The sequence below is a fragment of the Tursiops truncatus genome, chromosome 2, assembly GCF_011762595.2.
Source record: "Tursiops truncatus isolate mTurTru1 chromosome 2, mTurTru1.mat.Y, whole genome shotgun sequence".
NCBI classification, from domain to species: domain Eukaryota; kingdom Metazoa; phylum Chordata; class Mammalia; order Artiodactyla; family Delphinidae; genus Tursiops; species Tursiops truncatus.
The window spans coordinates 39428316-39451882 of NC_047035.1; the positions used below are offsets into that span (position 1 = coordinate 39428316).

General features: G+C 37.8%; 1 protein-coding gene and 1 long non-coding RNA gene across 2 annotated transcripts in view; one reads left to right on the forward strand and one right to left on the reverse strand.

Moving 5' to 3' along the window:
• The first annotated feature begins 885 nt into the window (after positions 1-885).
• On the forward strand, positions 886-9316 carry LOC141277967 (uncharacterized). The gene is made up of 3 exons (XR_012329956.1): positions 886-1293; positions 8759-8799; positions 9202-9316. It is a non-coding gene; the product is annotated as an uncharacterized lncRNA (long non-coding RNA).
• A 2486-nt stretch (positions 9317-11802) lies between these two features.
• SYT16 (synaptotagmin 16) overlaps positions 11803-23567 on the reverse strand; it is a 146250-nt gene continuing 134485 nt past the window's right edge. Inside the window, exon 7 of the mRNA XM_073799891.1 lies at positions 11803-14517. Coding sequence (XP_073655992.1) covers positions 14204-14517 — 314 coding nt within the window. The 3' untranslated portion in view covers positions 11803-14203. The remainder of the gene's footprint in view (positions 14518-23567) is intronic.

The following is a 23567-nucleotide window of genomic DNA, read 5'->3' on the forward strand; positions in this document are numbered from 1 at the left end:
ATAAAATGTTATTCAAGATGATTACGATTTTTTAATTGCTACAAAAGACTTTAAGAATCACAGTCATAGATGGCTGTCTCAATTATTTTAACATTTAAGGATGTTTAAGTCTCTGTTGAGGGAATGTCAGAAGACAGCAATCAAATTTGTCAAGTTTTTTGTTCTGCAAATGATTTACTTTAAAAATCTGTTCCCTCAGCAATTTTCTGCTTTTGCTCACAATTTTATATATTTTCTGTTTTTTTTAAATATCACATATGTATCAATATGTAGTGCACAGACACATGTAGAAATGCTCAACTGTACTCAGTCTGAGTGCTCAAACTCTGCCCTGTGGCTTTAGAAATGTGACCTCAAATGATCTTTACTTGCAACCCCCCACAACCACTCTAAACAGTGTTCAGATGCTCTAAGATGACTAGGGTGAACAAGGAGAATTCTTAATCAGCGTGTAATGTTCTAGTGTCACCACAGGTTAGGAAGAACTTCAGCAACATAAGAAATGAGCTTGCAATTAGCAAGCTTTCCTTAAATAATCACCACTACCACAACATCTGAGATAATTTTTTTAAAGAGAAGAAAAAAAATGTGTGCCAAATTCTGCCTAGAAGATTCTCACTAAACTGATTCATTTTTTCCGTATGCACAAATAAACAACAATTCCCAGCCTTCTTAAACGTAAGGGGAACCAAGTGACTAGCTCTGGCCAATGGACACACAGAAGGAGAGGTCGCCACCTCTTAGCCTGGCTCCTTAAAGCGATTCGATTCTCATGCCTTTTCTTCCCCCTCTATTTGTATGACCAACTAAATATTCCTTTAGAGGCACTAAGGATTCTGAGATGGGCTTCAATTCCTGAGATGCTAAGAAAGCAAGCTGTATGGGGAAGAACATCTTAGTGAAAATAAACCTTTCTTATACTAACTCACTGACATTTAGGCTTGTTATAACACGTAGCATTAATTCCCTCAACTGATACAGTATGCAAAATGTTAAAAATAAATTTTCCCTGAAACATCTATAGTTTTTTTTTTCCATTTTCTTTTTTTTTTGTTTTGGGGATATTAGTTGTGTTTTTACTGCTGTGGAGGTGGCTGTTCATAATAGCTCTGCTCACTCTACTTCTAGCTTGCTGCATCGGAGCCTTGAAAATTTATCAGAACTGTCTATACGTAGAAGGGAGAGACCTCTGGACGAGAGCCTCCTGGATGAGTAATTACCCACACGTTTGTACAGGAACGCCTATATACTGCCTTCTCAGAATGCTCCTCAGATGAAGTTAAGTTATTTCAGGTGATCTTTACATTTATAGAGCTACTTACTTACCCGATATTCTTTTTATTTTTATACAGCAGGTTCTTATTAGCCATCCATTTTATACACATCAGTGTATACATGTCAATCCCAATCACCCAATTCACCACACCACCATCCCCACCCCCCCACGCTTTCCCCCCTTGGTGTCCATACGTTTGTTCTCTACATCTGTGTCTCAACTTCTGCCCTGAAAACCGGTTCATCTGTACCATTTTTCTAGGTTCCACATACATGCGTTAATATATGATATTTTTCTCTTTCTGACTTACTTCACTCTGTATGACAGTCTCTACATCCATCCATGTCTCAACAAATGACTCAATTTTACCCAATATTCTTAATTTAAATTCAACACTTTAAGCTAGCTTTTGAGTTGATATACATTGATTTGTATCTGTGTTCCATATAAAAGCCTACAGCACCCTAAAACCAAAATAAATTATATGGGTCATAAATGTAATACTTATAGTTCTAATATATCTATGTCTGCAGTTGGTATGGTTTGAGAGTTAACGGTTTTTGTATATAATGAAATAAGTAATATCACTCAGGCCCATAAAATTTGCATGTTGATGCTGCAAAACTGTATCTTTTTTGACATACAAAAATTTCACATGTATACGTATAAGCCATCTGCTTAGACTTTATTGATAAAACCAGTAGCAGCAGTTTTACAAAACTGGAATGATTTTCAGTTTTGAACTAATGTGAGTTCAGTTGCAGCAGACATTTTGTACAAACTGGGGCTAATGCTTCTTCTATGTTTCTGTTTTAAACAAAAAGCAATTAGAACTTATCCTCATGCATTTAAATATCTAATACAGAAATAGTTTTTAGGCTGCATAAAATATGCTTCCAACATCATTGTGAGACTGAACAGCTGCTTTAAGGATTATTTGTACAAGAAAAACAGTATAATTCTTCCAATCACAAACTTATTCTTTATCACAGGTAAACAATTTTGTATTTTCTAACGTATTTTCAAAGGGTGTTTCTAACACAAGAGTATTAACATTGAATTGAGTATCGACATTGAATATTTCACTAGCTTGCCCAGTTAAAACACAAGACATAACAGTGCAAGAGTAATACATTAAAACCATTGTTGTTGAAATCTTGAACATTACAAAAATAGAAAGGTATTCTAGTTTTTAAGTTGACCAGTTTAAAAAATTCCAAACTGTTTTCTATACACTATTCACTGATAGAATTTAGTAATTTTAGAAATGGGGTGGGTCATTACATTCTATAGCTGTTTGTTCTGGTAACAGCTAGAGATACATTCATGCTTCTTAAATAGGAGACACCATAAGTCAATAAGTCATACTGTGAGAAACAGGAGGACACCTATTTGGAATGTTCTGAAGATTTTCAGAAGTTTCTAAAAGAGAGTTAAACCCTTTGGAAGAAAAAAGTACTTTTCGTTTTTCTCTTAAACCTCTGGGCCACCCAGAGATTGACTCTCTGCTAGAAAATCTGAGAAAATATGACAGCAGCTGCGTCTGAAAAGGCCCATGAAGCAATGGGAGAGGTTTGGACAGCTCCTACCTTACAACCAGCAAGTCTGACCCTGCACGATGAATTTGCCCAGGAACGCCTGCTTGTGACAGAAATCTAAAGGAAGACCACCTTTTATATTAAACCATGTCATACTAAACTATCCCCGTAAGTGAAATCCATAAAACTAATGACCAGCCTTCACAATCACCAAAAAGTCAGGGCAGTCTAGTACATATAAATAACTCGTTAAAGTAAACAAGGGAAAGAAAAGGTACAGGTTTACAATATTAATACATCTCCAGCATCCAGCTGCGAATAGAACAGAAATACAAAGCACACTCCCTGCTAAGGACAGTGTGCTCCATGTAGGGGAGCACAGTCTCCCCAAAATAGTTAAATATGTTCAAAATGAATGAATCATTCATATTTTTTTCATGCAAGTTCCTCAAGGACACCCATCAAAAGTTGAGATATAAAGGAAAACCAATAAAATATTTTAAAACAACAGAGTTGCACACAGTATGCATATGGTAAAACATAAATGTGTGAATGTGAACAACTGTTTCAGATGCCATATGAAGACCGAAAAAAAAAAAATCAAGAGTCAGATTTATCTTGCATTGTGAATACAAAATATTGCTATGAAATCTTGGATGTACCTTGAAAATATTTCTTTTAATCTTTACTTTTTTCTGGGAGATAATAAATGCTATTTAGGAAGAAAATGATTATGTGGGTGAGGACAGTCACTTGAGAGCAGAGAGGTGGAGGAGACTGATTCTTCAAAAGAAAAATAATAATGTAGATTGAAGGACCTTTTTTTGGTGGGGGAAGCATCTTTCCAAATACTGTATTTAAAATCCCATTTTGTAAAACAAAATGCTATTCAATTTAATACTTTCCTTGTGCTTGAAGTTAAAATGTTCTTAAAAAAAGGTCTGTGTTCAACTCAAAGATTGGCAAGCCTACTGAAAAGATGGATTTGTAATTTGTTCTGTGGTCAGGGTGTCTGAGCAAAAGAATTAGAAGATAATACTTTATTTTTATCTTCTCAGAGGGGGAATGGCTAAAGACCATTCCAACTTTAACTTTTAGTCAAATTACTGACATTCTATGAATATATAGCTCAATGACTGGCAGAGATTTAAAAGTGTCAATTACTAGGATATAAGTAAGAATTGATTTACCTTAAAATAAAAATAATGAAACATCTCACAGTCTTCAGAAACTCTTAATTCTGCAAAATATTTTTTCATCTGTTACTTAGGCCTATGGCCCTGGTACACAGTGGGGACCCAGAGTGTTTGTTATATTAATGAAGGGATGAATGAAACTTTTTCTTACCACAACCTGGCAAAAATAAGTAAAATGAGTACTACCCTTCCCATGTGACAGATGCAAAAACGAAGGCTTAGAGAACTTGTGATCTGACATTCATTTTAGAGCTCATTAGGGGAAGATTTGGTACCAGAACAGAGGCCTCATTCACCTAATCCAGTATTCCTTCTACAACCACACCTTCATCCCTGCAATAATCAATAATGCCCAGTTCCACAAGTTGCTGCAGCTACAAAGCAAAGGGTAATCAGTACACATATAAATAATGTCAAAATGCTCACCAGATATTGATCATCAGTCAAGCCTCCCCCTTCGCCCAGTGTGATTATCGGTGTTATCACTCCATCACCCACCGCTTGCTCAGTCAGCCTACGCATGATCAGGGCTCATCCTTCCATTCAGAATTCAGAGCTCCTGTATGACCCAGATGCTTACATACCACCTTTGGCTAATCTGTACAATTGACTATGACAGGGCACAATCACAAAGCTTCCTTTCTCTTGGCAGCAGTGATAAACGTAAAGTCATATAAACTAGTAACAGAGGTGGTTTTCGGTCATGAATCAGTAATAATGTAATTAGTACTTTTTATCAATGCATATTTAAATCACTGCTCAACAACAAAAACGCCACAGAGTATCTAAATTTGGGGATCACGTCCTCAGAGCCTTCGAAACTTTCCCTGCCTAGATTCTAAAGGAAGGGGAAAGGGCTTAGATATGTTAACATAAATGATAAAATTATGTGATTATTTTCATGAATCTTCTCCTCAAATGTAAAATAAGCTCAATATCACATAGGTAAAATTGATTCCAGATTGGAGGTTGCTACATTTTATTTGATGAATCATATGGATTAATCCATCTATTTTTCTTGAGATCAGGCACATTAACAAAATGTAACATAGTAATTAAAACTGCAAATAAAATTAAACAGATAATAAACAAACCAGTACATCCAGACCGGTATATTATTACTCAGAGTTAAAAAGCAATGAGCTATCAAGACTTGAAAAGACATAGAGGAACCTATAATGCATGTTACTAATGAAAGAAGCCAGTCTGAAAAGACCACACACTGTATGATTCCAACCATATGACATTCTGGAAAAGGCAAAACTATGGAGACAGTAAAAAGATCACCAGTTGCCAAGAGTCAGCAGAGAGGGACGAATAAGCAAAACACAAAAGATTTTTAGGGTAGTGAAACACCTAGGAGTGAACCCTAATGTAAACTACGGACTTTGGATGGCAAGAATGTGTCACTGTAGGTTCATCAATAGTACCGAATGTACCTACCCTGGTGCGGGATGTTGATAGTGGGGCGGGATGGGGGCGGGGGGAGGTGTAAGTGTAGGGGAAGGGAGTTACTTGCACTTTCTGCTCAATTCAGCTGTGAACTTAAAATCGCTAAAAAAATTGTTTATAAACTTTTTTAAAAAGGAAATAGATCACAAGGACCATCATGTTTTATTTCCCAAAAATAGAGGTCAAATCTTATTCCAACAGATATTTTTACAGAAATTTCTCAGTCACAGTAAAGTATGCAAATACTAACTTCTTATTCATAAACTTAAAATAATAGAATCTTCAATAAAATTAAATTAAAAATTCTGGGAAAGACTTTGCGTTTCATAACACTAAAGTTTAACTTGTGGCTGCATTAGTATGGTGGCATGATAAAAGACTGCATTATATTTGGGGATAGTTGTAAATTAATAAACATTATCATGGTCCACAAGGAAATGTGGCAAAATTAGTAAGCCTTGCTGAAGGTGCCAACTATAAAGAACTTGACAGACTCTTGAGAGACACACAGCCCTAGAAAGTGAATGTATTCTATGGAATAACTTACATGGAAATGTTCTTTTAGTGCACATGTTCTTCACCAATCAGTTTTCATTGGCAGCCTTCTGATATCTTTTCCCAAACACCAAGGCCTTTAGCAAATTAGAGATGGGAACTTTTTGTTATGGATTTTATTACGGACCACCAATTGGGCAACACTAAAAAATTGTCATCAGTAAGAATTTTTAGGCCACCAAACTTTTTTTTTTTAACATCTTTATAGGGGTATAATTGCTTTACAATGGTGTGTTAGTTTCTGCTGTATAACAAAGTGAATCAGCTATACATATACATATACTCTCATATCTCCTCCCTCCCACCCTCCCTATCCCACCGCTCTAGGGGGTCACAAAGCACTGAGCTGATCTCCCTGTGCTATGGGGCTGCTTCCCACTAGCTATCTGTTTTACATTTGGTAGTATGTATAAGTCCATGCCACTCTCTCACTTCGTCCCAGCTTACCCTTCTCCCTCCCCGTGTCCTCAAGTCCATTCTCTACATCTGCGTCTTTATTCCTGTCCTGCCCCTAGGTTCTTCAGAACCATTTTTTTTTTTTTAGATTCCCTATATATGTGTTAGCATACAGTATTTGTTTTTCTCTTTCTGACTTACTTCACTCTGTATGACAGACCCTAGGTCCATCCACCTCACTACAAATAACTCAATTTCTTTTCTTTTTATGGCTGAGTAATACTCCATTGTATATATGTACCACATCTTCTTTATGCATTCATCTGTCGATGGGCATTTAGGTTGCTTCCATGTCCTGGCTATTGTAAATAGTGCTGCAATGAACATTGGGGTGCATGTGTCTTTTTGAATTATGGTTTTCTCTGTGTATATGCCCAGTAGTGGGATTGCTGGGTCATATGGTAATTCTATTTTTAGTTTTGTAAGGAACCTCCATACTGTTCTCCATAGTGGCTGTATCAATTTACATTCCCACCAACAGTGCAAGAGCGTTCCCTTTTCTCCACACCCTCTCCAGCGTTTATTGTTTGTAGATTTTTTGATGATGTAGGCCACCAAACATTCTCACTTAACTTACGTGGATTGCAACATGTTTAGTATATATTTGAGATAAATTTTTATGACGTGAAGAATTACAAGCAATAAACCCACTGGAAAAATTCCTAGTTTTGCCTTCTGTTATAAAATTGAAAGCATTAAGAGTTAGATTCACACTGATTTTAAATTCTTTGAGACTAGAAAATAATTATTGGTCCATCTGCCAAGATAGGGACACCCCCAATGTTGACATTTACCCATTTCATAGGATGCCCCAAATGTGCTTAGTATATAACGTCTAAGACAAATTTTAATCAAAAGAAGCAGAGGAGCAAGCAGTTATCTTTGTTCACAGTGTCACCCCTTTATCTGGCAGCCTCTGTCCAGTTCACTTTTTCAAAAAGTACAAGGTAGCCGTGCCTTTCAACTATTAAATCACTGAGCTCATAAGAACTGTGTCACATTTGTTTGTATAGACCTAGTATTCCAGGGTCTAACTTACTGCCTTGCAAAGAGCATTCAATATTCAATTCTAAAAATAAATATATTAAATAAATATTTAGAAACAAAAATGATTATTCGGCTCAAGCTGTTTTCCTCACCTGCTATTCTCCAGCCCCTAGCCCAGAGTCTGGGATATAATGTACTTAATATCTTTTGAATGAATAAATTTTATATAAACTAAAACAATAGAGCAAGTAGATAGTTTAAGGGGAAAATGAAGTAAACAAAAATACTGCGTAAGTATGGTGATACCAATGGGAAGACAGCCTTCTCACCGTCTTTAAAGTGCAATTGATAACACCGTCATTTGAAGGCATAGAACCCCCATGGAGACACCCGAAGGCAGCCTTAGTGAGTTATGGAGAGCAGGTAGCATTGTTTTGTTCTATGAGTGTCCCTAGGCCCCCATGCCTGCCTCTGAATTTGTTCTGTTAAGGCTCAAGCTGTTTTACAGGTCTCACAGTGGCTATAAATATAGCTGATTATTGTCTGTGTGTCTAGGATACTGCTTTGTGACCTGAGGGAAACAAAAACAAAGTATCGTAGGAAAGAAAACTCACCTGGAGCCTGCAGGCATCCCCAAAGTCACCTAAACAAAGCCTGAGCAGGCACTCCCTGGCAAAAGCCTTCTATGATGCAGAGAAAAATCAGTGTGGAAAAATGTCCAAAGGGGAAGACGGCAGGCCTGGAGTACTGTTATTGTTGATCCTGTTTGGAGGTTACATGTAAAATATTAGGCTCAGAAGGAACTTTATAAAGGCTGTCTTCCTGGGTGCCCTGCTGTTCCCCTTTAGTCGGAACCCACAGCTCATGCAGATGTTTCTTTTCTTTTTCTTTTTTTTGATGTTTCTATTTTAAAAGACTTCCAAAGGTGATGATTCTGTGATCTCCCTTGGTGATCCCCCTGCAATGTGACCAAGGCCTACTCCAAGTCCTGGGTTTCCTAGAGGATTTTTCCAATACATGGAATTGATACATTTCACCTGTTTCCAATAACTCAAAACAAGAAACTTGACTTTTCATGGTACATGATTAGACTAATTGAACAATTGTAGGTTGGTAAGCATTGCTGTTTTTATTGTGACATTGCTTCAAAGTGTAGTCACCGCACTCCAAAAAGATTTTTAAGTCCCGTGCTATCTCAAAGAGACAAGAAAATCCAGAGAATACATTGTGAATTAGCGCAAAACCCTCTTCATATCATTCTCCTTATATCTCAGTTAAACTCTCTTGACTTGCTTTAGGTGGAAGCTCTGACTCTGTCCACATGTTAAGAAGACAGGGGGTGAGTCATCCTCTTGGTAAGAGCTCTTTACATTCTAGATAACTGTTCCTAGAAATCACTCCTCAGCTTTCTCAATACCTATCCAACCCCTTTAACTTCCCTACGTGCTAAATTATTCCCAACTAAAACCCCTAAGCGATCCTTCTCCAATTTCTTCATGTTTCTCCTTAACTGAGAATCGTAGGACTTGAGTTAACACTTTGGCAATTTGGCAACTTTGGGAATGTGGCCTCACACTTCCCCATCCCAGAACCCTGCTCAGTTTAAAACCACCGTATGCGTGACTGGTTCATGGCACCTGGTTATGCCCAACATGAGGAGGTTTGCTGCTGACCACTTCTTCAGATCAAATGTCCACAAAGGCTCTTCTAAGTTCTCAGGAAACTCTCCTCTTTACTTAAGGTTTGAACACCAGAGGACAACTGAACACATTCTCTATTACATCAACAAGTCACTCTTAAAAACCATTCTAAAAAAGAGTATCAACCCTGATAGAATTCCTTTGAATTATGACTTCTGAAGGGAAACAGATAAATAATTGGTCCTATTACTTCCCAGTTGAACAGTTAGGTAAGTTTGAATAGCTGCATTATTAGATCTTTAAAATTTTTTACCTATACGTATGTAATATGGATATGTAACATAAGACCAAAAAGAGAATGTTGCCCATTTTGAAAAGAGTGTCAGTATAGTGCCACATTATTTATTTTACTTTTCAGATCGAAGTTGAAATAGGTACTCAAGTTGCCATCTTTACCAGCTCTTTTGATGGGAACAAGGTGCTCTGTCCACATATGAACAGTAGAGAAGAGCTGGGTGTGAGGAGACGCCATGAGTGTGATTTACCAAGATGTGCACAAAAGCACCAGGGTGGATAAAAGATTTGGTCATTATACCTCACTGGGGGTTTATTAAGACTCAGTTTCCTCCATACACCAGGCTTATTCCAGTTGAGCTTGCCCCAAATTCAGACTAGCTTCATGTAGTGTCAGTGGTATAGTTGGTGAGCAGAGCTACCTTCCAGACTAGCTTCATGTGCCTACCCTTTTTAAAGTATCTGAAAATTGTTATTAGTTTTTCTCTAGCATTACTATTACTTTCACTAGAAAGAGAAACAAATCTTAAATGCATTTTTTTAAAGCATGATTGTGAGAGGGCAACACTGAATGGTTACCATATGCCCATCTCTATGCTGTTATTTCATTATTGGAAAAAAACAACAACAAGACCTTATGAGGTAGGAATTATTTCCATTTTCCAGTTGAATAAACAGGGTCACAGGCTGGCTAAGTTAATTTTCTTAAGGCCACACAGTAGGCAAAGTTCATCCAAACCCAGGCTAAGACCACAGCCTGTGCCGACTTCTCTGAGTTGCGTTAGACCAATTTCATTCTCCCCAACTTAAAGTATTTTCCAGAATTCCACAAGTTGTGAAAAATGATACTTAATCTAAAATGGCTTTTGGTTTACATTTGTTTACTCTTCTTGCATATATGTAATAGACACTGGCAGTATCTAGCATATTTATTTATTCTTTAATTCTTCCATACTCATGCTATATAATTTGTTTTATAGTTTTGCCTAACTTTTCTCTTTGGAACACACAAATGATTTTTAATACGGTAAAAAATACTTCTGCCATTTCAGGATTATCTATCATTTGCTTTCATCGTGGATCAAACAGAATGGAATGCTCTTTAGTCACAGTTTACTCAAAGGTAAGAGGAGGGACCACATGTAATTTCTAGCCCTGTTTCTTCACCATTAAAGGATATGCCTGCATTTGGTTTTAAGTCGTCTACGAATAATCTTTTCCTACTCACTTTTTTGATCTTCATGTACTAAGCCCTCTGCTGCAAAAGGAGAGCCAGGCTTTTCAGAAACCCCCAGTTCCATGGTCCACACTGAACCATGAATTTAATCAATTCAATGGCTATCAGAGAAGGATTTTCACTTAACCTGATGGGAGTTTCAACTTAAACAATGCATTACTTGAAAAGAAAAGAGTTTTGGTTGTCAGCTAAGACCATGTGGTACAGCCAGGATGTAAAACACAGTGACTGACCGAGACTTGTTAACAATTTATAAAATATTGTGGGTGCTACATGTTGCAAAGGCAGAGGCTGTGTTTCAGGCTCGCTGTAGCACCTAGCACTCTGGAGAATACCCACATTTGAGGTCAATACGTCACTGTCATGGAAGGAGCTGCAGAGTGAACAGTGCCTAAAGTGAGCGACAATGCAGTACAATGCTCTCTTTTTCTCTTCCCATCATGGCGGGGATTCTGTCTCAAACTTTGCACAGGTGGAATGCCAGGTCTATTACTTCCGAAGGCATTACAAGCTCTTTTTCTGTTAAGAAAGGCAAGACCTCCCCCCTCATAGTTATGCAACAGGAGCAAAAAGAGGTTCCAAAACAACTGCACATCACACTGGGAGCCAGTGAAGGAGAGAAGTGAGAGCAGGTGCTCGGCTGCCTGGTGAATGGCCCATTTAAAAATTCAACAATAGTCAGAGGGGCGCAGAGAACACAAGAGTCACCACCGTGTTTGGGGAAACGGGCACTTCTCGATTCAGTGTAAACTCATTCCCTGAAAGAAGGCACGCTGGAAACCAGCTTTCCATAAACCTAGTGCATCCTTTACCCTCCACAATAGTATTTTAAAAGCATTCTCTTCGGGAAAAACTCATGGAAAGAACTACTCAAGCAACAAATATCAGTGCTTCTTCAATTTCGTATGTCCCTATGAGATATTAATTATTAGCTAGATGAAATAGGTAAAAGCAGCTTTAACACGGCAGAAGCAACTAATTATCTTTCGTAACTCCTTTGAAAAGCAAATGCAGATATAAAAGCTCAAGTGAAAAACATGTTAAGTGCATTGTGTCTAGACTCCGCCAAGAAAATAAGGAAATTTAAGTGCACAAAAAGAAAAGATTTTACTAAACCAGAATTTCAAGTCTATGTAAAAAAAATTCACCTCATATTTTGATGTATCTTGTCATTAGCATTTTATATTTATACAATCAGCTTTAGGGTGAACGTTGCTAGATATTCAAGATGTACATGCATCCTACATGGTAAATAGCACCAACATAGTAAAATTATACAAATGAAAAATGCTTTTCAGGCATTCTTCCCTTAAAATTTCTGTAAACTGTATCATAAGCAGACTATTAGAAAGCAGATCAAACACACAAGGATATTTTCACTACCCCGGCAGAAAACCTTAGAAATGGTGAGGCAAGGCAGCAGTAAATGAAGTATAGGTGACTATTGGGCTCTATGAGACAAGGGATGCGGCAAAACATTGAGCAGGAAAATATGAGGAGAAAACATCCAGGCCTGTCTGTACAATAGATGCAGATTTTTTCAAATGTAAATTTTAAAGTGAATGCTGCTTTTATGTCACTGCAGAAAGGAAAGCATAACAAGGCTGCTCTGCTTCCCTTTAAGCACAGGCGCATAAAGAGAGTAAGGGATGTGAAAAGCCAATTCTTTGTGCTGCTACTTAATCAATTGCACTCAGTTCTACTCCATGACACAGCCGCACTGCACAGACCACTCAGCAGTTAATGGATACGATGTTGGAAAAGCACTCTGAGGTCTTCCAAAGCAAGGGAGGGGAAAACCCCAAAGGAGCATGGTTTTACTACTTGTTCCCAATAACTGAGCAGTATTATATCCGAAACTCCCATGCCCTGAAAAGAAATTAAGATATTCCTTTATTTTTCTAATTCTGATTCTTCCATATGAAATCACTTCTTTCAAAAGCTTCAAATCAGAGTCGAGTTATCCTGTGTCTTAGTCTGGGCTTGTCAGGATAACCGTTACATGCTGTAAGGAATAAATATGTGCTTCAAGTGTTACAGCCTACGTTTACAATCTGTCAAAATGTAGAGCTGAGGAGGAGTTATGTGTTTTTAACTGTATACATCCATCACTAGCTATCACTCTTCCCACAGACAGCAAAAAGTCAACAATGAAACATAAAAGCTAAAAATAAGTGACAGCAATTGCTCAGAAGAGCTGCACACGGGGCTCAGTGTTACATGTACACACATTCCTTCCCTTTTCTTATTACTGCCAATTTAAAGTAATTGAAATTAAGGGCTCAGATCTAAGAAAATAAACATGCACTGCACAAAAATGTAAAAGTCAGTTAGAAGTAAAATTTCATGCTCATAACCATACATGATCAGTGCTCTAAATGGCACGTGCCCAAAATGCAAGTAGTGACTAATATATGTTGCTGCAAATACCACGAAAAAAATGACAATTATAGGCACTTCAAATGCTCAAAGAAGAATTAGGGTCGTTGCTTACAAACTGAAAATATTCTTCATTCACAGGTGTTATAGCATGTTCATTTCTAAGAGTCAATCAAATCAACATCTATTAAAGTCCATTGTATACAATTTACTATGCTCTGATGATGGAAAATATGGCATTAAAAAAGTATGGTTTACATGCAAACACAGAATCAAAATATATGTATGAGTGAGTATACTGTATTGAATATAGAAAAAGCATAATCTAGAAGGAGAACACTAGATTCAGAAAAATCAATACCTCCATGACTTAATAGGTTTTTCGGTTTTCTTCTCATTCTGTAAGAATTTATTAGGTGAGAAAAACAACATAAAAACCTAGAAAGTTTTCATTTTGAAATCTTACATACTCAAAAGGAGACAAGTTGTCTTACAACAGTAGTTTTCGAATTCTTTTTTAGTTTCAAAATGGGTCACCTAACCAAATCTCATAGGAAACCACAATATATAAGTGAGATAAACAAAGAGGTATTTAATTCAAATTTGCTTTATAAGTGTAAGTTTTTAAAACTTATTTGTTAGGCAAATAAATGAAGGGTTTTTTTATAAAGAGAAAAACATGAAATAGGGGATTATGGATGACAGTTACATTCTTCTATGAACCTCGGCGACAGGTTCATTTCTGTATTTTGGAGTATTTTGCCCCATACTAAGAAAATTCTGATTCCTACACACGAGTGGTTACAAACAGTAACTTTTAACATCTCCCTTGCAATCGAAGGGAGCAGAGACAGCCAGAGAAGCTTCCTTCTATAGCCTGAACCAAAATTTAATAACCTATTAACAGAAATTAACTCAACATCATTCATCTCATCTACAATAACATTTCCAATAAAGTATACTCGACAGTGCATATGGGCTTTTAAAAAAAATTACAGTATTTAAATCCAAATCAAACCTTTGAGAAACCCAAAGATCCCTCCACCCCCAGAATGTCCTAGGGTCTAATAGAATCCAATCCCTACTTAAAGCCTGTCTTTAAAAAAAGCCTGCCAGCAAGCACTGAGTTGGTATCAGTACTCAAAACACGGGTCACCAGGGTAGGTATAGCCCACAAACACCTCTTGGCAAACCTAGGATTCGAGTAAAGTGTGCCACCTGCAGACCTGCTGCCCTTTGGTCTCCTTCATTTCCTCCCAATGGTCTTGCTCCTCCCCTCCACTACTGTTTTGACCCAGAGCAATCCAACCAATCATCTCTTTACGCTTCATGGTACGCCTGTTATACACAGAAATCACCAACGTAACGTCAGAGAGCTGAAAGAGGGCCACCTGGAAAACAAAGGTCTCCTTATAGACAGGATTGGGCTGACCACGTCGGATGGAGGTCTTGCAGCGGGACATCTCTTGACCCACAGAACTGAGAAGAAAGAGCTTTCCATATGTATCTGAGGAAACAATGGAAATGAGAAAACATCAGTGCCTTCCGTTTTGCTAGGTTAATTGCAATATCTACACATACTGACATACTGAGCAGCATCTTTAGGCCCGGAATTTGCTGTAGGACTAACACATCTTACATGAGCTCTTCAGGAAAGGGATTATTACCTTTATGCTTAATGTTTCATGCAGCCCACCATGGGGCACCTTGCTGATGTTCATTAGAAGCTCTGTATGTGCAAGGGTATGTACATGCACAGGCATGTGTGCAATGGTATCTGTAGACATGCACAGTTCTTCATCCACATTTTATTTATGTAACTATAAATACACATTTTGCTCTATGTGTCTTCCTTTTCATTTTCAAAGGGCTGTTTATGCCTAAAGAGTCTCTTCTCTTCTCATTCTCTACATATTCTTTGGACCATATTATCCACTCAGTGACAACTACCAGATCTGTATCTCTGGCCTAGACTTCCCTCCCAAGCTCAAGATCTAACTGAATATCATACTTCTTCTTGTGGAAATCCCATTTCACACTCATCATGTCTCCAACTCTTAAAAACTTGCTGTTTTAGTCTTCTCCAGCCCTGTGAATGGTAGCATCATCTGCTCAAGTACCCAAGTCAGAACTCGGGACAGCATTTTTGACTAGACTGGCTTCCTTACCCCTAGTCCAGTCAATCAACCACCAAGTTCTGTTGATTCTACCTCCTCAATAGCTCCCAAATCCACCCACTTCCTTGCATCCCAATGCCACTGAACTCTCAGTGTACACCATCAGCTCAGGTCACCAGCATTTCCCACTCGCATCACTGCATGTTTCTTCACTGATCTCCACTCACTGGATTGTCAGAGGGGTCTTTGTAAAATGCAGATCTGGTTGTGTCACTCTCCCTAATAAACAAAGACTAAACCTTCAACACATCCCACTAGTCTCAGGATAAAAGCTAAATTTCTCGGTATAGACCACATACCCTGACACTTTTCTCTTCCAGTTTCATTATGCACCACCATTACCTTTATACACTGCATCCCCACTACACTGAATACCTTATCCTTCCAACCCACTCTGCTGTCTTTCCCTTTCACTTCTGCATAAGCTACACATGCCCTGATATCCCGAATGATATCTACCTTCACATGACTTCTATTCATTAGTTTAGTTTGGATGTCATCTTATCCTGGAATCTTTGCTGACCACTTGCCCCCATGCTGACCATCTGTGGGCTCCATCAAAATCTAGTTTTAGCCTCTCTCAGCACTTATTACCCAGTATTTCCATTGCCTGCTTACTTGTCTGCAAAACTCTCAGTTCCCAGATGGGAGAAAGAGAGACTGCCCTGTTTACCACTGTACCCCCGTGCCTGGGGTAATGCCTAACATGTGGTAGACACTCAGTAAATATTAAATATTTTGTAATGAATGTCTATGACCAGCCAGGAGGCTCAACTTTCTTTTTTCTTTTGGACTTAAGTTTTCAAACTTGCAAAATGGAGCTAAACCCCTCATTTTATAACCCCTGCACTAGAATGCCATGAGATGGTGACTAGCATCATAGGTTTAGTCATTTATAGAAAGTAAGTACTAACATAGTCTATTACTTTTACTAAAATTCCTGAATGGATAATTACAAAGAAAATTATATCCTAAGAAAATTCTATTTTTATTAAAATCATTTATCAATTTCTTGACTTACTCTTAACTACAGATTTTACCACTAATTTATGTGTCCTATCCTTTAAAAAAAATCTACAAGTTCCGGTGTTTCCCGAATTTTATAATTCTGTACATTCTGTTCAATACAAGCTAAATGCTGATTAGTGTTTACTGCTCACTTTCCCACCTAACAACCAGTCAAACTTTTTAAAGTGTAAACCCAGAGCTCTGTAATTTACTGTTCTCCACAAGAGCATTGTAAGATAGGAAACAAATTACAACCTGCAGTTTTCTTTCTTTGTTGATCTTTTTCTATTCTGGTTTGATATGTTATTTTATGCAGTTATCTGCTGAGAAACACAAGGTGTGAAATTACACTTCAGGTGTGAAAAACACTCCTCTGTCTCAAAAACAGGGCTCTCCACTCTTCAAACTACTCTACGGAAAAAGCTGTCAGAAAACCAACAATGGGGGAGTGAACTTGTGTTTCTGCAGCTGGACAGCTACACAATTCCTGTAGGAAAAGTTCAATCCAGTCACCAAACTGGTCTGGCAATTCTGCTACCAGTTATGGCAGTGAAAATTGAATCAATCTTTCAGACAAAGAACTGCTCATTTCACAAAGAGAGCAATTTCCAGCTTTATCCTGTCAGAAGATCATTTTCTAATTATGAGAAAGGCTACTTACTCCCAAACCACCATCAATGAAGCTGAATTGTACCTGTATGACAAAAGGGGGAAATAATAATTTTATAAACAATCCAGTCTGAGGACACCTGACTAGAAGAAGAGAAATGTTGCTGATCATTCCAGCTCAAAAGAGAACCTTTTATTGGCTGTAATAATGTGCTTAATTCTTAGTGACCCAGGGCTGTGCCCAGAAAATTCTACTTGTGAGGAATAGTGGGGAGTAAGGCTGGGGTCTTTGGGGGTTCAATGACTTAATCTGATGAGCACCAGTCGGAATGGAAGAGAAAGAATCAAGTAAATATGCAACTTAAGTGAGCTCTGTTTTAATTCTTTGGAATTGATAATACTTGCTGCAGAGCACCACCGAGTAGCATTTTTTTTTAATTAAAACAGAAAGTCATAAAAATTATAATCATCCTCATCAGTTCACTCAGTCCCATGTAATTTATTTTTCATCTTGATCTTTTGTTAGCACTTTTATGAATTCATCAGTTTTCCATTAGAGTTCTGAAAATGCTTATTGATTCAGTTCACCAGTATAGTCAGTTACCAGAAACCTGTACTTGTCAGAGTTTTTTCCATGAATTCCTTGAAGATGAAACCGTTTTATAGGAACATTTTTGCAAAAGCATCACAGTACACCCAGAACTGTCTGTAAATGACAAAAGACTTAAAAACGACCATGGTTAAAGATTTGATGAAAGTTCATAATAATGCAATTGACAAGGAAATATAGTTATTTCTGAATTATACATTTTAAAGCATTAACTAGAATAATGACTTATAACATTATACCAGAACATATAAGATTTTCAGAAATTTCATGTAATATCTGAAACATTTATATTAACATATTTCAACAAATATCTCAAAGAAAGTTTAGTATTAGTTGTTTTTGTTCGTTTGTTTTTTTATACTGCAGGTTCTTATTAGTCATCAATTTTATACACATCAGTGTATACATGTCAATCCCAATCACCCAATTCAGCACACCACCATCCGCACCCCACGACGGTTTTCCCCCCTTGGTGTCCATACGTTTGTTCTCTATATCTGTGTCTCAACTTCTGCCCTGAAAACTGGTTCATCTGTACCTTTTTTCTAGGTTCCACATATATGCGTTAATATACGATATTTGTTTTTCTCTTTCTGACTTACTTCACTCTGTATGACAGTCTCTACAACCATCCATGTCTCAACAAATGACTCAATTTCGTTCCTTTTTATGGATAATATTTCATTGTATATATGTACCACAACTTCTTTATCCATTCATCTGTCGACGGGCATTTAGGTTGCTTCCATGACCTGTCTATTGTAAATAGTGCTGCAATGAACATTGGGGTGCACGTGTCTTTTTGAACTATGGTTTTCTCCGGGTATATGCCCGGTAGTGGGATTGCTGGATCATATGGTAATTCTATTTTTAGTTTTTTAAGGAACCTCCATACTGTTCTCCATAGTGGCTGATTCAATTTACATTCCCACCAACAGTGCAAGAGGGTTCCCTTTTCTCCACACCCTCTCCAGCATTTGTTGTTTATAGATTTTCTGATGAAGCCCATTCTAACTGGTGTGAGGTGATACCTCATTGTAGTTTTGACTTGCATTTCTCTAGTAATTAGTGTGTTGAGCAGCTTCTCATGTGCTTCACGGCTATCTGTATGTCTTCTTTGGAGAAATGTCTATTTGGGTCTTCTGCCAGTCTTTGGATTGGGTTGTTTGTTTTTTTAATATTGAGCTGCATGAGCTGTTTATATATTTTGGAGATTAATCCTTTGTCCACTGATTCATTTGCAAATATTTTCTCCCATTCTGAGGGTTGTCTTTTCATCTTGTTTATGGTTTCCTTTGCTGTGCAAAAGCTTTGAATTTTCCTTAGGTCCCATTTATTTATTTTTATTTCCATTACTCTAGGAGGTGGGTCATAAAAGATCTTCCTGTGATTATGTCAAACAGTGTTCTTCCTATGCTTTCCTCTAAGAGTTTTATAGTGTCCAGTCTTCCATTTAGGTCTCTAATCCAGTTTGAGTTTATTTTTGTGTATGGTGTTAGGGAGTGTTCTAATTTCATTCTTTTACATGTAGCTGTCCAGTTTTCCCAGCACCACTTATTGAAGAGGCTGTCTTTTCTCCATTGTATATCTTTGCCTCCTTTGTCATAGATTAGTGGACCATAGGTGTGTGGGTTTATCTCTGGGCTTTCTATCTTGTTCCATTAATCTATGTTTCTGTTTTTGTGCCAGTACCATATTGTTTGATTACTGTAGCTCTGTAGTATAGTCTGAAGTCAGGGAGTCTGATTCCTCCAGCTCCGTTTCTTTCCCTCAAGACTGCTTTGGCTATTCGGGGTCTTTTATGTCTCCATACAAATTTTAAGACGTTTTGTTCTAGTTCCATAAAAACTGCCATTGGTAATTTGATAGGGATTGCATTGAACTTGTAGATTGCTTTGGGTAATATAGTCATTTTCACAATGTTGATTCTTCCAATCCAAGAACGTGGTATATCTCTCCATCTGTTGGTATCATCTTTAATTTCTTTCATCAGTGTCTTATAGTTTTCCGCATACAGGTCTCTTGTCTCGCTAGGTAGGTTTATTCCTAGGTATTTTATTCTTTTTGTTGCAATGGTAAATGGGAGTGTTTCCATAATTTCTGTTTCAGATTTTTCATCAGTAAAGTATAGGAATGCAGGAGATTTCAGTGCATTAATTTTGTATCCTGCAACTTTACCAAATTCACTGATTAGCTCTAGTAGTTTTCTGGTGGCATTTTTAGGATTCTCTATGTATAGTATCATGTCATCTGCAAACAATGACAGTTTTACTTCTTCTTTTCCAATTTGCATTCCTTTCATTGCTTTTTCTTCTCTGATTGCCATGGCTAGGACTTCCAAAACTATGTTGAATAATAGTGGTGAGACCAGACATCCTTGTCTCGTTCCTGACCTTAGAGGAAACGCTTTCCGTTTTTCACCATTGAGAATGATGTTTTCTGTGGGTTTGTCATATATGGCCTTTATTATGTTGAGATAGGTTCCCTCTATGCCCACTTTTTCGAGAGTTTTTATCATAAATGGGTGTTGAATTTTGTCAAAAGCTTTTTCCGCATCTATTGAGATGATCATATGGTTTTTATTCTTCAATTTGTTAATATGGTGTATCACATTGATTGATTTGCATATATTGAAGAATCCTTGCATCCCTGGGATAAATCCCACTTGACTGTGGTCTATGATCCTTTTAATGTGTTGTTGGATTCTGTTTGCTAGTATTTTGTTGAGGATTTTTGCATCTATATTCATCAGTGATATTGGTCTGTAATTTTCTTTTTTTGTAGTATCTTTTTCTGGTCTTGGTATCAGGGTGATGGTGGCCTCATAGAATGAGTTTGGGAGTATTCCTTCCCCTGCAATTTTTTGGAAGAGTTTGAGAAGGATGGGTGTTAGCTCTTCTCTAAATGTTTGACAGAATTCACCTGTGAGGCCATCTGGTCCTGGACTTTTGTTGTTGGAAGATTTTTATTCACAGTTTCAATTTCATTACTTGTGATTGGTCTGTTCATATTTTCTGTTTCTTCATGGTTCAGTCTTGGAAGGTTATACCTTTCTAAGAATTTGTCCATTTCTTCCAGGTTGTCCATTTTACTGGCATAGAGTTCTGTGGTGTCTGTTTTAACCTCTCCTTTTGCATTTCTAATTTTATTGATTTGAGTCCTCTCCCTATTTTTCTTGATCCGTCTGGCTAATGGTTTATCAATTTTGTTGATCTTCTCAAAGAACCAGCTTTTAGTTTTATTGATCTTTGCTGTTGTTTTCTTTGTTTCTATTTCATTTATTTCTGCTCTGATCTTTATGTTTTCTTTCCTTCTGCTAATTTTGGGTTTTGTTTGTTCTTCTTTCTCTAGTTCCTCTAGGTGTAAGGTTAGATTGTTTACTTGAGATTTTTCTTGTTTTCTTGAGGTAGGGTTGTATAGCTATAAACTTCCCTCTTAGAACTGGTTTTGCTGCATCCCATAGGTTTTGGATTGTCATGTTTTCATTGTCATGTGTCTCTAGGTATTGATTTCCTCTTTGATTTCTTCAGTGATCTCTTGGTTATTTAGTAACGTATTGTTTAGCCTCCATGTGTTTACGTTTTTTACGTTTTTTTCCCTGTAATTCATTTCTAATCTCATAGCGTTGTGGTTTGAAAAGATGCTTGATATGATTTCAATTTTCTTAAATTTACTGAGGCTTGATTTGTCACCCAGGATGTCATCTATCCTGGAGAATGTTCCGTGCACACTTGAGAAGAAAGTGTAATCTGCTGTTTTTGGATGGAATGTCCTATAAATATTAATTAAATCTATCTGGTCTATTTTGTCATTTAAAGCTTCTGTTTCCTTATTTATTTTCATTTTGGATGGTCTGTCCATTGGTGTAAGTGAGGTGTTAAAGTCCTCCACTATTGTTGTATTGCTGTCGATTTCTTCTTTTATAGCCATTAGCAGTTGCCTTATGTATTGAGGTGCTCCTATGTTGGGTGCATATATATTTATAATTGTTATATCTCCTTCTTGGATTGATCCCTTGATCATTACATAGTGTCCTTCCTTGTCTCTTGTAACATTCTTTATTTTAAAGTCTATTTTATCTGATATGAGTATAGCTACTCCAGCTTTCTTTTGATTTCCATTTGCATGGAATATCTTTTTCCATCCCCACTTTCAGTCTGTATGTGTCCCTAGGTCTGAAGTGGGTCTCTTGTAGACAGCATATAGATGGGTCTTGTTTTTGTATCCATTCAGCAAGTCTGTGTATTTTGGTTGGAGCATTTAATCCATTCACGTTTAAGGTAATTATCGATGTGTATGTTCCTGTGACCATTTTCTTAATTGTTTTGGGTTTGATTTTGTAGGTCCTTTTCTTCTCTTGTGTTTCGCACTCAGAGAAGTTCCTTTAGCATTTGTTGTAGAGCTGGTTTGGTGGTGATGAATTCTCTTAGCTTTTGTTTGTCTGTAAAGCTTTTGATTTCTCCATGGAATCTGAATGTGATCCTTGCTGGGTAGAGTAATCTTGGTTGTAAATTCTTCCCTTTCATCATTTTAAGTATATCATGCCACTCCATTCTGGCTTGTAGAGTTTCTGGTGAGAAATCAGCTGTTAACCTTATGGGAGTTCCCTTGTATGTTATTTGTCATTTTTCCCTTGCTGCTTTCAGTAATTTTTCTTTGTCTTTAATTTTTGCCAATTTGATTACTGTGTGTCTCGGCGTGTTTCTCCTTGGGTTTATCCTTTATGGGATTCTCTGTGCTTCCTGGACTTAGGTGGCTATTTCCTTTCCTGTGTTAAGGAAGTTTTTGACTATAATCTCTTCAAATATTTTCTCTGGTCCTTTTTCTCTCTCTTCTCCTTCTGGGACCCCTATAATGCGAATGTTGTTGCATTTAATGTTGTCCCAGAAGTCTCTTAGGCTGTCTTCAGTTCTTTTCATTCTTTTTTCTTTAGTCTGTTACACAGCAGTGAATTCCACCATTCTGTCTTCCAGGTCACTTTTCCGTTCTTCTGACTCAGTTATTCTGCTATTGATTCCTTCTAGTGTAGTTTTCATTTCAGTTATTGTATTGTTCATTTCTGTTTGTTTGTTCTTTAAGTCTTCTAGGGCTTTGTTAAACATTTCTTGCATCTTCTCGATCTTTGCCTCAAGTCTTTTTCTGAGGTCCTAGATCATCTCCACTATCATCATTCTGAATTCTTTTTCTGGAAGGTTGCCTATCTGCACTTCATTTAGTTGTTTTTCTGGGGGTTTATCTTGTTCCTTCCTCTGGTACATAGCCCTCTGCCTTTTCATCTTCTCTATCTTTCTGCGAATGTGGTCTTTGTTCCACAGGCTGCAGGATTGTAGTTCTTCTCTCTTCTGTTGTTTGCCCTCTGGTGGATGAGGCTAACTAAGACGCTTGATGGGAGGGACTGGTGGTGGGTAGAGCTGACTGTTGCTTTGGTGGGCAGAGCTCAGTAAAACTCTAATCCACTTGACTGTTGATGGGTGGGTCTGGGTTCCCTCCCTGTTGCTTGTTTAGCCTGAGGCAGCCCAACACTGGAGCCTACCTGGGCTCTTTGTTGGGGCTAATGACAGACTCTAGGAGGGCTCATGCCAAGGTATACTCCCCAGAACTTCTACTGCCAGTGTCCTTGTCCCTACGGTGAGCCACAGTCTACCCCCTGGCCTCTGCAGGAGACCCTCAAACACTAGCAGGTAGGTCTGGTTCAGTCTCCCCTGGGGTCACTGCTCCTTCCCCTGGGTCCCGATACACACACTACTTTGTGTGTGTCCCCGAAGAGTGGAGTCTCTGTTTCTCCCAGTCCTGTCGAAGTCCTGCAATCAATTTCCACTAGGCTTCAAAGTCTGATTCTCTAGGAATTCCTCCTCCCGTTGCCAGACCCCCAGGTTGTGAAGTCTGACATGGGGCTCAGAACTCTCACTCCAGTGGGTGGACTTCTGTGGTATAAATGTTCTCCAGTCTGTGAGTCACCCACCCACCAGTTATGGGATTTTATTTTACTGTGATTGCTCCCCTCCTACCATCTCATTGTGGCTTCTCCTTTGTCTTTGGATGTGGGGTATCTTTTCTGGTGAGTTCTAGTGTCTTCCTGTCAATGATTGTCCAGCAGCTAGTTGTGATTCTGGTGTTCTCTCAAGAGGGAGTGAGAGCATGTCCTTCTACTCT